The sequence below is a fragment of the Pyrgilauda ruficollis genome, unplaced genomic scaffold (assembly GCF_017590135.1).
Source record: "Pyrgilauda ruficollis isolate IOZ18807 unplaced genomic scaffold, ASM1759013v1 scaffold63, whole genome shotgun sequence".
Classification (NCBI taxonomy): Eukaryota; Metazoa; Chordata; class Aves; order Passeriformes; family Passeridae; genus Pyrgilauda; species Pyrgilauda ruficollis.
The window spans coordinates 1,430,424-1,444,266 of record NW_024528044.1 but is presented as its reverse complement, the minus strand read 5'-3'; the positions used below and the strand labels follow the sequence as shown (position 1 = coordinate 1,444,266).

Below are 13,843 nucleotides of genomic sequence, written 5' to 3'. Positions count from 1 at the left end.
TTTTAAGGTTTTCTTATAGTTTTCACAAATTTAGTGGTTTGGTTTGTCTGTTTTTTTTTTTTCCTTTCAATGTCTGCACCCACCGACATGTCCATGATAACTTATAATACTGCAAACATGGAGAATCGGGCGGCTTTTAGTGATAGACTTATCATATTTGAGTAAAAAATTGCAAAAGCAGTCACTATTTCGATACACATTCTACTATAATTTTGTCTTCCAAACTTCATAGTCTACAATGCAATCTCCCCACATTGCACCTTGACACTCCTCACCTTGGTGGAATAATAAACAACCCTAAAGACTGAACAAACGTACAGAAAATGGGGGACTTAATAAAAAATACCTGGACTTTTTTGTTTTGCTTTTTTTTTTCCTTTTAATTATCATTTACAATGCAAATGTGTGTAAAATGTTCACTTACAGTCTGATCCCATGGATGTTAATGTATTAAAGGGTTTGAAGAAGACCCCTGATTTTGATGTGTGAAATAATCAGAAAGTCCTCCGGAAAGTCCCGTTGTAAAACTTGGCAAAGAAGGTCTTAAGGACTCACAGGGGAGAGTGGAGGGCGCCTGTGGCGACGTGGAGGAGGAGGCTGCCCTGGCCGTCATTGAAGTGCTGCTTTGAGAAGTCATTGAAGGGTGAGGAACATGGGGGAAAAAGTAACTCGTCTGTCCTGCTAGGAGATTTACAGAGCAGGGATTTAGGGAATAGGTGCCGGAGCAGGGAACTGACAAGCCACACGGCACTGAGGCGGCCAGAGCTGCTGCTGTGAGGTGATGAGTGGCATAAGGTATCTCTCCATTGACTAGTCTATCAACACTTAACCCATTAGACGTGGAAAAGGAGTGGTTGTTTCCCAAGGAGTTTTGAGTCAACACTGAGCTGTAGGGCATGGGGTGGCTGGGGTAGGCGGACGTGGTCCCATTGTAACTCAAAGTGCTGCTGGCCCGGGGGTGGTGCAGGGAGAGGAAGGGGGACATAGGCCAGTACAAGGATCCTGCCCTATCCATGAATGTCAGTCCGGTAGAGGTGAGCCGGGCGCCCCGCTTGAAGGCCAGCTTGGCTCGAGAGGTGGTGGAGCGCCGGCGGAGCTTGCCGGTGGTGCCCCCGATGAAGACGTCGTCGCTGGAGGGGTCCAGCATCCAGTAGTTCCCTTTGCCCGGGTCGTCGTAGTGGCGGGGCACCTTGACGAAGCACTTATTGAGCGAGAGGTTGTGCCGAATGGAGTTCTGCCAGCCCTGCTTGTTCTCCCGGTAGTAGGGGAAGTTCTTCATGATGAACTCGTAGATGCCATTGAGCGTGAGGCGCTTCTCGGGGCTCTGCCGGATGGCCATCATGATGAGCGCGTTGTAGCTGAACGGCGGCTTCTCGTACTTGCCGTTCTTCTTCTCCCCCTCCTTCCCGCTCTCCCCGTCCTTGGCCCCCTCCGCCGCCCCCTTCTTCTCCTCGGCCGCTTTCTCCTTCTCCTCCAGCTCCGCCGCCGCCGCCGCCGCGCCCGCTTCGCCTTTGCCCGCCAGCATGTCCGCCTTGGCCACCTCCAGGGCGCCGGAGGCGGTGGCGGTGGGGGGCGGCAGGAGGTGCTGCCCCTTCTCCTCGTCCTCCTCCTCGGCTGCGGCCGCTCGCTGGGGCTGCTGCGGCGGCGGGTGGTGGTGGTGGTGATGGTGGTGGTGGTGGTGATGGGGGTGGTGGCTGTTGTGGTGGCTGTGGCTGCTGTGGTTGTTGTCGCTCTGGACGGCTTCGGGCACCAGGCTGTTTATGCTAAAGGAGGATTTCGGCAGCATTTTCACTTCCTTCCTATCTCCCATGTCCAACATCACACACTAGTCTGAGGGGGAAAGTTGCGGCGGCTGAGGGAGCTGCGCGCGGGGCGGCGGCGGAGGCGGCGGCCGAAGCGGTGGCGGTGGCCGAGGCAGCGGCGGCACCACCGGCGGCGGCGGCGGCGGCGAGAAGCTACTTCATGGTGCCCGGTTCCCCCGGCACGGCAGCGCAGGGGGAGGCAGGAGGGAGCAGCAGCCGCCGCGGGCCGGCGCGGAGCGAGGCAGACGGGCGATACAGCCCGCCCCGGCCGCAATTAATTTCAGAGCTGCCGGCACGCACCGGGGCTGTAAAACATTTTTTGGTTTAACCTTTCCCACCGGCCGCCCAATCAGGGCCGGCGGCGTGCCCGCGCGTCTGCCCGCCCGCCGGCCAATGGCGGCGNGAGGCGCATCACCGCGCGGTGCGCGCGCCCCCCGCCCCGTGCCCCCCCGGCCGCCGCCGCGAGCACAAATCCCCCCGCGCCGAACAAGTCGCCCCCGTCCCGCGGCGGCGGGCCCGGCCCGGCCGCCCGCTCCCCTAGTTCCTCCGGCGGACTCAAGTTGCCACGAGCCGCTTTGCCCCTTCCTCTGGCGACGAAGGAGGCGGGGTGGGAGGCCGGGTGGGTGAAGCGGCCGCGGCACACCGGTGGCGGCGGAGGTACTACTTTGCGGATCCCGCCGAAGTCGCTCGGCGAGTTTATTTTCCCAGGCCCGGTTATTTCTGTTTGTTATTTTGCCGAGGCAGAAAACAAAACAGTCGTCCGGAGGGGACGCAGGCGGCGGGATGGGCCCGGCCTGCGGCAGCGGCCGGGGCCGGACGCCGCTGCCCGCGGCCTGCCGGGGGAAGACGGGGTCTGCTCCGGCCCGCTCGGGCCGTGCCCGCCGCTCTCCGGACTGTGAGTCGGGAGGCTCGGGAACGAGCGGCCCATCTCCTCCCCCGCGCTCGCCCCGTGTCACCGGCGGCCGGAGCCGGGCTTCGCGCTTCCCTGCCCGCCGCCGCCCTCTCCGCCCCGAGCTGCTGCCGCTCGGACGCCGCTTCCCTTGCGCGGCCGCCAGAGCCACGCGGGAGGCGTCGGGCTCCGTCCGCCGCCTCCTTCGCGCTGCCGGCCTGACGGAGCCAGCCGAGCGCAGGCCGCGCGCCAGGCGTACAAAATAAATGTTGGTATTGGTAGCCCATGAAATCGACACTGCGGTTTTCTGCCGGCCCGGCCCGTGGGCCCGGCCATCGGGGTCTGAGTTCCGCGGAGTTTAGTTTCGCTAGGAGAAAGGATAGGGCGGGCGGCAGCGGGTCGGGCTCTCCCGAAGGGAGAGGGAAAGGGTCTGGCACCGCCGCGTTCCACAAGCAGACGCGGTGATACAGGCTCGGGATTACGGCTGCGCTTTGCCGGGACCAAAGGGTTGGGTATTAATCGTCCACAGCATATAGTTTTTTACTGTCAGCACGGAAACAAACAAACAAACAAAACCACCAAAAAAGCGGAAAACAAAGTAAAATATATCGCGCAGCTTTCTTTCTCGGAAAGGAGAAGGGGAAATGTAATGGACAGAGCGCGTGCTGATCGCATTCAGACCAAAGCTGTGGTAAACCTCTAGCAGCGCGTTAAGCTGCTTCACATTTGTGCTGGAGGAAAAGATGCTCCGTAGAAACAATATGTGCAGCTCAACCCCAGCTAAAACAACTTATCCCAAGGAAATTCAGGTTAGAGCACAATGCAATGAATGCAGTTCTGTGCAGACGTGCGTTTTATATATGTGTTTGTGTATGTCTGTGTACGAGGGAGGGAGGAAAACCGAGTGTGGGAAAGAGAGAGTAAATAACGAGGACAAGTAAAATGGACCGGTAATAAACAATTGCAATTGGGGATGGCATGAACTCCGGGCATTGGATTAACCTCGAATGACCTTACCACAATTGTATTTATTTAACCAATTTCATAACAGGTTGCTACTGACACACACACACAAGTTAATGATCAACAACCACTCTTTTTTCCTTTGTTTGTTGTTTAGTTTTAGATTTTTTTGGCTTTTTTAGAAATGCAGGTTATTTGGTTTTTTGTTGGTTTTTTTTTTTTTTTAATCATGACAATTCATCATTATTTCGTTTCTCAACACCGAAGTCAATGTATGGGATTTCTTGACGAAGAGTGCAGTGAGGACGATATTATATGACTCTACCATGACAAGGGGTAAGAGGAAAGGTAAGCTTCCTGCATATTATTATGATTATGATGATCATTAACTAATATGTGTCATTATGGTGCACTAGGATCCCATTAGGGTGGCTGGGCCCAGTGCGTTTTCCTACTCGGTCTAGCATGTAATGATTCGGTGTAACCAGATTCTTGAGAAAGGACAGGTTACGTAAACATTTACTGATGTGGAGTAACTATACTATTTGTACTCTGATATGCAGGAAGGAAAGTGTTGATTAACACAGAAGAAAAAAAAAAGCGAAATTAGCTGATTGCATGCTCATAAGTGCAAGCTGTCATTGAACTGCTTTTAAAATAGACACAGCTGGGTGTTTGTGTTGAAAAATTTCTTGTGTTTTTGCTAATACTGAAATAAGCATGATTTTGTATACCAAACATTTTCAGATCATTAAAATTTGTAATCTGTGCTGCTTTTAAACACAAAGAAAAGAAATAGATTCATTTCGTTGTAAAATTTGCTGATATTATATTAACTCAATCAGGTCTGTACAAATGGTGTATTGTGCCTTATCAAATCTCTTTGATCCATTTAATACACAAAGTGCCAAACGTGTGTATTGTTTGTTAACATTGAACGTTTTATTCAAATCCCAGCTCTGTAGCGAACTGGAGGAGTTCTTGTTTAATGTAACACTGACATTGCCTGTTGAAATTTTAATGCCTTGAGGTGTTTCTTAGGTCAAAGCTGAGTTTACTTTGTGTTGTGATCAGGGATGAAAATGTAGCAGGGAAGAAAATAGAAGTTTTATCTTTTTTGCATTTCTGAGAAAAAGGCTAACACCGCCAGAACACACTTTAAAAACATTTAATGATCTAGATTTAACATTTGGTCATTTGTCACGGGTGCAGAATAAAACTCTGTGCACAAACTTAGGATTTATATATATATATATATATATATATATATATTAATGCTGTGCATATACAGTTCTACTAAAAAAGGAAATGTTTTGTCCAATATGTAGTACATATCTTTCTACGTCCACGAAGATTAATTCTTTGTTTACGGGAGAGCAAAAGATATGTGAGAGAAGCCATGTCAATTATAATTTCTGTTGGACTTAAACTTTCAAGTATTTTTTTTTTCCTTCGGCAGAAAAGGCACTGTTTATAAAACTATTTACTTTGGAAATGCGGCAGTGTTACTCTAAAGCCAGTTCCTTCCTGAGCTCTGCCCCGAACACGACTCCACTTCAGTGGTACCTTTGTGCATTGGGGCACTGCATGAGCGGCAGGTTTGACCGCTCAGCTCTGGCTAAACCCGAATTCTCTTTCGAAAGTCCCTCATGGCAGCATTCTCTAACAGGGAGGGTTTTTTGGAGTGTTTGGAATAGAAGCTTGTGCGTGGAACGGGGGCGCACAGCCCCAGCCCTGTGAAATGCGTGTGGGTGTGCAGAGAGGAGCTGACTCTCTGCAGAGTGTGAATGATGCCTCACCTGCACGTTTGTCGACGCTGCGAATCCACCGAACCGAGTGGCGGGGATGGCCTGAGAATATCCAGCTCCGGGGTCAGGATGGGGCTGAATAGCTGAGCTGAAACATCCTGGCTGAAGTGCCATTCAACAACGATCTCCGTGCAGCTCTTAGGTATAACTCGTAGGGATAGTGTTTCAACCACATACTTTTCCGTCCCCGCCCTCCCCCTACCTTTTTTTTTTTTTTTTTTTTTTTTTTTTTTAAATTTTAATTTTTATTTCGCTTTTAAATTAAAGGCCAAAGGAAGAAAAGACCCTCTCCAATGTACACTTAATGCATATAGCGTACTTCCCTTGCACCACCCCCCGCCCCAGGTTCAGCCTTCAATCCCCCTTCACACGGGTATAGTGGCTCTGTACTCTTGGGCTCTTTCAAGGCGGTTAAGCTGCTAAAATGTACTGACAGCTTAAGAAATGAATGAGATTTTTTTCAGCCATGAAGAAAGGGTATTTAGTAACCACGCTTCGATGGCATCATGCTTCCATGAAACGAGTCCGGACACTTTGGTTTAACAATCAGTAATATCACATTCAGTACAGTAAATGCCTCCATATACGCTTATATAATTCTATTCCCGCTTGACTATAAGCTTGCCTTATTTATTCCAGGTTACCTGGGCAATTAAGGTAAGAACTGCTCAGCAGATACTGATACCCTGCTGCTAAGGCATGGCGAATGGGGACCGAGCAGTGCGCTAACAAAGAGAAAGAGGTAGTCAAACATTTTGAAGAGGGGTGAATGGGACTGAAGGTGGATGGATGAATGGAGGCAAAGAGGGAGAGGAAGAAGCATTCAATGGTCCAGACTTCTCTCTGAATTTGTAGATTTAAGTTTAGGTGTCCGCCTCTAGCCAGTTTCCAGTTAATCCGCAGCAGCTTCTAGTGATTAGAAGTTAGTCTATTTAGCATGCTATATCCTTCTTCCTTGGGTTTTAGTTACAAGTTATACGATTAGGATTGCGAGAACAGTAGTGAACTAAACTTCCCAGTAAGAGGTCTTCACACCAGGGAAGTGTTACTTTGCTGCAGCAGCCCTGCCTCGTCAGTCATTAGGAAGCTGCAGGTTGTCAGAGGCTTCTCTTGCGCGCACACAAGCGCAGACACACACGCGCGCACACACAAAACCACAGCACTAAAACTAAATTAAGAAGCCGATGATTAAGACAAGCGTCTACGAGGCCTGTCATTTCAGCATCCTTCCATCATAACATTGTGGCACCGAGAAATTTGCTTGAAAACCCTGGAAAAAAAATGTCTATGGGAGAGCCTCGTATTTGAGGTTGTTAATATCAAATATAGACTGGGAACTGCCTCGGATGCAAGATAGTATTCCGCAGAGGAAAGGAGCACTGCAGAGACCTTGGTGCTATCCGCGCACTCCCGAAACTCTGGTAAGTATCTCTCCCTTCTATTGAAGCAGGTATGCACTGTGTAACTGGAACTGGACCGAGTTTGAAATCCGTAGCTATATTCCCTTCGGGGAACTCCCCCTAAAGATAAATCTATAATGAAAGGTCCCTACTGGATGACTAATGGTTATTGGCACTCGGTGCCCCTTTAAGGAGAGCAGCACATATTGTGCCGAAGACCTTGCAAGCACACTTTAAATACAAACCTTTTAAGTTTCCCTCCCATGCATACACATGCCTGTTGTTTTTGGGCTAGCTGTGTTATGTCTCTCCCCCCTGCCCTCCTTATTTAAGCTCTTTAGTCTTCCCTCCCCCCACCCCATTCAGAACTAATTGCTCAGTTACTTAAATGTTTTAAAAAGAGCTAAATTTCTCCATCCGATGATCTTTTGAGAAGCTGCACTGTACCATAAGGAACCGCCAGCGGGGCACTGTATACCTTAGAGGAGCCTGAGCAACTAGGGGAGAGGTAGCGTTAAAACAATGACATTAATAAACTAAGTGCACTGAGTTCCCCTCCTGCTGAACTTTAGGGAGTTTCTTGGGCGGGCAGAGGTTGAACGCAGAACGTCGAAGTGGGAAACAATGGCTGTAGGGGCCAGAAAGCTTTGCTGATGTCGTAAGCGTAAAACAAGACAGAATAGTGACAGAAAGAGATCCGAGTAAACATTGGAGTATACATTTCCCACGGCGACTTCGCGGAGTGGAGAGGTCCGAATTAAATCGCCTTAATTAAAAGCTGAAGATTTTATTTATTTATTCCTGTGGCTGTAGAATGCCATCCACAGAAAGCCTATCTAGGGAGTGTAGAGCATCCACTAGATTTATTGTGTTCAGCTGCCACTGCCAGAATTTTTCAGGACAGAATATTTTTATACTCACTGCTAACTTGAAGACCTGCGGGTTTTTAGAACCTAAATAACCCTATTATTTTATACGCTAGTGTGCAGAAAAGAGCCGTTACACCTGCATAGGCAATGGGTCTATCTGTCTAAGGAAAGCTCTCCTTAATTCAGAAATCAAACAAAAATATAAAATATCCTTTAGGAATTATCCACAGCGTTATGTAGACGACAGTAATAAAACGCAAGAGAGAAATGAACAAGTTACAAACCTTGTTCTGTTCTCGAGGTTTAAATACATAATTTTATATTCTGTTTGGTTTACTGTTAAAACGTTCTAGGCCGGTGTTTATGTCGGCGTTGTGATATTAAAACAAAAAAAAAACCAAAACAAAAAAAAAGTGAAATAAAATACGGGGGACCTGGGGAGAAAAAAAGAAAAACAACAAAACAAACCCCAAGTAGTGCTTGAAGAAGACCTCTACCTGCTCTTTGACTCCTAAGAAACTGTTGATGGAATATTTTCATGGTGTTGTTCTAAAGATCTTCAGCCTCCTATAAACGTAATCTTTGGCAAATGACACATGAATCTGGCTTTGCAGTTTTTCGGTGACTCGAGAGAAAAGACGCCCTTTTCCCCCCCTCCACCCGCCCCCCTTCCCCGGCTTCCACCCCTTCCTCAGCAGAAGGACAGATAGAGTCTCTCTCCCAGCGCTGTTCCCATTCCGTCGCTCCGCCAAAGGCATCCGGGCGCGGGGGGGCGCCGGTGCCCGGGGGTGCCAGTCCGTCCGTCCTACCTGGCCGTGCCGCGCCCGCCGCTGCCCGCTCGCCGCTGCTCCGTGCGCCGCGGCCCGGTACCCGCACCGTGCCTCCGCCGCAGCCCTCGGCTCGGCGGGGTCTCGGACTCGGCCGGGTCAGCTGCGGATCCATATTTTAGGGCCTACAAAAGCGCGTCATTCTCCCTTATCCTCCTATCTTCCCCCGCCCCGGGGTTCCCTTGTAACTACAGCAAAATGCCCGATGTAGAGAGAAAGCCACAATCGGCTGTACACCGCTCTAGGAGAAGGCGTTCGGCAGCCTCGGAGGCAGGATGCTGTTGACTTTCCCCGTGTCGGGGCTCAGGCGTGAGGAGGTGCCGGAGCGAGGTGCCGTTCTCGCTCTCGGCCGGACCCGCGCTTGGCGGGTGTCGGCATGATGGGGCTGGCGCTAGCGCCAATGAGGCTGCTCGGGAAGCGGACCCTGCTCGCTCCTTGGTGTCCTGGCACAAGTAGGGCTCGCAGGATCTACCTCTTTGTTTAGCTTGTTCTGAACACTTTTTATATCGGGCAGGGTGGTCTCCATGTTTTCTTTCATTCTTCCTTTCTTTAGCGGAGGGAGGGGGGAGTGATGGCAAGGGGCTTGTTGAATGATTATAACCGCTACCACTTAGAAATAAGTTTCTTGGGGAAGGGCTGATATCGTACCCTTGATATCAGTGGGTGTGTCCATGTATTATTTTAATATGATATGCCTTTTATATAGAGCTTGTTTTCCTCCTCCCTCTCTCCGCGGCCTCCCCCTCCCCCCCGCTTTGTTTCTGGAATTTGTTTCGCTTTTAAAGCACCAGCACAAACAAACAAACACACAAAAATGACTGGCAACAAGTTAAATCCCATTTGTGTCCCTCCCACCGAGCACGGACCATGCCTCGCTAAAGCCTGGGGCTTGTAGTTTTGCCTCGCTAATAATATGACCAAGAAAATGAAGCGGCTGCAGACAGACTCTCCCGGCATTGACAACGCGGAGAGGAAAAACATAGAAAGATTTCTCCCGGAATGCATCCCCCTGGTGTGGTTGCTTTTCTCCATCTTTTAGATGAGGCACTCGCATAGACGCTCACACACACTGAGGTTATGTTTCCTAGGAGTTTTTAGAAAACAATGTTTATTATAATCGAGCTATACAAGCCACTAAGTAATGAAATCATGCCGTAGCTACGGAAACTCCAACAAATAAGTAATTTCCATTTGTCTTCTAGCAGAATATTGCAGAGGTTGACATTACACTTTATTTTCGCATTCATTTAAAAACACCAGTGAAAGGGCAAGAAAAGTCTCTCGAGTCGTTGCACACTTTGGGATTAATTAAACGAAACATAGTTCTTTTTTAGTATTTTTTTTCTGCCTTCCAAGGCGACTTCAAGCTAATTTCTGTGGTCGTGCTAAAGAGGGAATCCGCAAAAGCAACAAGCGTGGTTCTCACTGAAGGTCGGTATCGTGTCCCGCTAAAGCTTCACTGAAAGCATCTCACAGTGAGCCACCCGCTCATTCCTGCACCTTCCCTTAGTTTTACCTTACACAATAATGGAGAAAACATTACTGTTTTACTGTACTTAAAAAACATCTTTTTATGCAATCGCACGGTTTGCAAACGATAGTTCAACTTTATCTGTTGTGCTGGGCACGTGTTTTGTCATATGAAATTAACTTGTGAAAGCCTTTGTATCATTTTTTGATTTGTGTTTGTCGACAACGCAGATCATACCTCTCCGCGTTGATGGTTGATACAATTGCTAAATTAAAGGCATGCTTTCCGCTTTGGAAAACAACAACAAAACTCCAGCCCTCTGAGAGCTCATTCTCAGAGAAACAACCCGAGGAGCAGTAGAATAACTCACCGCAGTGGTTTATTTTGTATGTGCTTACGGTCTCTCCATACACTTCTGTATCATTCTGCGTCTCTATTGTCTGTTCCTAAAGATAGCTAAGTCAGTCCTGGGCTTCTCACCTATAATCGCCTACCTAAAAGATCATACTGACAGTATAGAGGCTCTAAATTCTTGGAGGAATGTAATTGGCGTGTATTTTCCCCGTGCCTTTTTTCTTCTGTGGTAAATACTAGCAACTGAACTGCTTGTCTTGATGTGTTTCTATGTTTGAGCCCCAAGAAACTCCTCAAATCATTGCAGTAGACCCATCAATCCTTCCTATGCACACTTGAGATTTTTTTCCTCTCTGCTTGTTCTGCTTCTCATTTCCAAGGACAGCGTGTTGAGCCAACGGTCTGGTTTAGGCACTTCTCTGGACTTTCAGATTTTCAGTCTAAAGCTTTCAGTATGTTGGGACTGAAATAATGATTTTCCACATTTCAAAAGGGACGAGGCTCTATTTATAAATGTTACAGAAGGTTTCGTTACTTCAGGATCAACAAAACAGGAATAGAACTGCAATTTTCAAGAAAATAGAATTTCAAAATATAGAAATAAAAAAGTAGTGGAGATGATGTATAATTCAATCAAATTACAGAAAATTGCTTGAAAATTCGGAACAGTAGCGATCCATTATGTCTCTGTTTTATTAGTGACAAGTACAATTACTCTAAAATAAAGAACAGTGGTGAATATATAATTGGCTGTAATCATGTTAGTGTTTGAATAAAAATGACGGGGACATTTAACACTTTGACAACAAAATGTTCAGAAAGAACTTATTTATTCAAACAGTTTTTATCTGCATCCACGTGAAGGAGAAACACACTTTTGCTTACGATAAATCCAGGGGTTTTCACTTTCAATAAAAATATAACTAAAAAGATATTAATTATTTTACTATCCAAAGCTTAATAAAGTCTCCTGAGTATGACAGTACTATTATTGATTACTCAGTACCCAAAGGACGCCATCTACAGGAAGAGGTCTCTAGGCTTAACACCATTCTAATCAATGTTGATTTAAAAAAAAAAAAAAAATCTGAGTTAATATTCCTCTATAAATCCGGCTCCGATTTTACCCACAACACCGATCACAATATTTGCTTTGTAATTGCTTCTTGTAATTCAATTCATTATAATTTGACACGATCTAGGAATCTGTTATAGGAGGCCTTTTCTCTGAGATACGGCATTTAAAATAATTCATTGAACTCTCCGAAGCAGCAGTTTTTCTCCTTCTAAAGCCACTTTTTCTTTCCCCCCTCTCAGGACTGACTTGATCGTCTCTGAAAATGCAGAGCAGCCCATGAGATCTCTCCTTTCCACCAACCGTGTGGAAGACGCTTGCAGAACAGCCCTGAAAACAAAACAACTTAGTTGAAGGCAGTTCATGCAACAATGGTGTCATGGAATACCTAACATTTCTTCATCTGTAACTAACTTATTTAATTTTGGATAGTTCAATAAATATCGGTTATGCCAAGCATACTCCCACCCGTTCTTACAATCGATCCTTTGCCCCGTATCTTGGTACTTAAAGGTGCCATTTAGCCGTAGCCCAGCAAGGGCTCGGAAAACTATCGAAGTAACAAGAATGCCCTTTACTATTTTGACCACAAAAACGCAGATCCATGGGAATGGCATATGTCCTCCGTGACGCGACTCCAACAACAGCCCAGTACAAACTACAGACTACAGAAAATACGAAGAGAGCTAGAAGAAACTTTCAGGACTCCTCTTCCAGGGGGCTTTTAAAAATTACTATTTTCGGGTTTAACTCCGAACGATTTTTCTTTTTTTTTTATTTTTATTTTTTTTTTAAATTTTTTTTATTTTTGAATTTTTATTCACTCCCCCTCCCCGACAAGTCTTCTGGTGTGTGTGTGCGTGCTCACAGCGGGGTGGACCCCGCGCCGACCCTAGCGGGTCCCTCCTGCCGTGGGGCGAGCGCGGCTCGGTCCGACCGCGCCTTCACTGCCGGCTCCCAAGGGTCTCTCCTGCCCAGGCGGCTTTCGCCCGCACTCGTAAAATAAAGTAGCTCTGGTTTCTTTCTACTTCGGATCAGTGATGTGAATGGGCTTTGAAAAATTCGGGAGGGTGGTAGGGGGTGGTGTATAAACTATACAGTGAAGAGTTAAAAGGCAGAGGTGTGTTGGCACAAAGGCTGAGGAAAATGACCCACGGTGCAACCTCGATTTTGGGTGTTATTTTGTAAACCGGGGACAAAAGCCTGGAAACTATTGTTATTTGTACTTTCACTGGAATCAGGATCAAAGTTTATACCGAAGGTCCCCTTCTATCTTTTCACTTCTGGGCATTGACCGTGAATCTTCCAAATCTAAGAGTTTGTAGTATAGCTGTTTTCATATTTGAGGAAAGCTCAGGAGAGGAGGTTTCCTTCCCTGGGGCAAGCCGCTCCCGCAGGGGCCGCCGGGGCTCGGTGGGTCCCTCCCCCGCCGGGAGCCGAGGCGGGGGCGCCCCTCTGAACCGGGAGGTCTGTCATTTCTCGGGTGCCTCGTACCAAATCGCAGATGTCAGCCTTTCCCTACGTGTTCGGGCTGCTAATGCGGGCACTTCACACAACAGAAATGCTCAGCTTGGGAGCTTTTCCCAGGGCCAGCCGCCGACTTCGTGCTTCGCATCTGCCTCTGGCGGCACCGCAGCTCCGTGTGGGGGATCCCAGTGTGCGCAGTAGCCTTTACCGATGGGACCATATTCCCGTGCGAGCCAAGTACCGCAGTGCTCTGCTCCCTGCAAACCGGCCGAAGCACAAACTCCGTACATCTCCACGGGAGCACGCTACCCCGGTTCCCGGCTAGAACCTCCCGCGTGTCTTCCTCAGAGACCCTTTTATCGTCGAAATTCACAGCATAAAGCCCCTCACCCAGCAGGCCACCGTATCACCAACAGAGGCCGCCGCGGCCGGGGCCGCAGAAAGCCTTGCCGCCCGTGGGACTCGGAGGTTTTCCCCCCGGGACCCGGTCCCCTAGGGGAAGGCGGGGCCCCTGTGCGATTCCGGCGGGGCAGACCGGCGCGGTGCGGCGCGGTGCGGAGCACCGCACCGCGCCGGTCTGCCCCGCCGGAATCGCACAGGGGCCCCGTCACACGGGCCGCGCCCGCTTTTGTAAGCGTCAGCCGCCGCTGTGCTCCCCCGCAAACGCCCTAAAGTTTTCTGTGCAGTGTTGGTACCAGTGCAGAAAGGGTTAGTTTTACGTTTACCTACACGGGGCACCGGGAAGAGAATTGTAAGCACCTTCGTCTCCCCTCTCGCCTCCAAAGGACTTACATAAAAAAACCCCAAAAACAGACGCGCAGGAGTGGCAGTTCCTGCCACCTTCACCCTGAGAAATGTCCCCTCTGTCAGGCACTGTCCCTACGCTCACTGCTGGGGCACCTTCCAGACCTATGATGA

General features: G+C 48.6%; 1 protein-coding gene and 1 long non-coding RNA gene across 2 annotated transcripts; one reads left to right on the top strand and one right to left on the bottom strand.

Moving 5' to 3' along the window:
* Nucleotides 1-358: 358 nt before the first annotated feature.
* FOXG1 (forkhead box G1) lies at nucleotides 359-1,941 on the bottom strand. The gene has a single exon (XM_041484117.1). The coding sequence runs from the start codon at nucleotides 1,817-1,819 to the stop codon at nucleotides 443-445; it is 1,377 nt and encodes a 458-aa protein (XP_041340051.1). The 5' UTR covers nucleotides 1,820-1,941; the 3' UTR covers nucleotides 359-442.
* Nucleotides 1,942-6,377: 4,436 nt separating this feature from the next.
* Nucleotides 6,378-11,919, top strand: LOC121362543. Its single transcript, XR_005956523.1, has 2 exons — nucleotides 6,378-6,883; nucleotides 11,701-11,919. It is a non-coding gene; the product is annotated as an uncharacterized LOC121362543 (long non-coding RNA).
* Nucleotides 11,920-13,843: the final 1,924 nt, after the last annotated feature.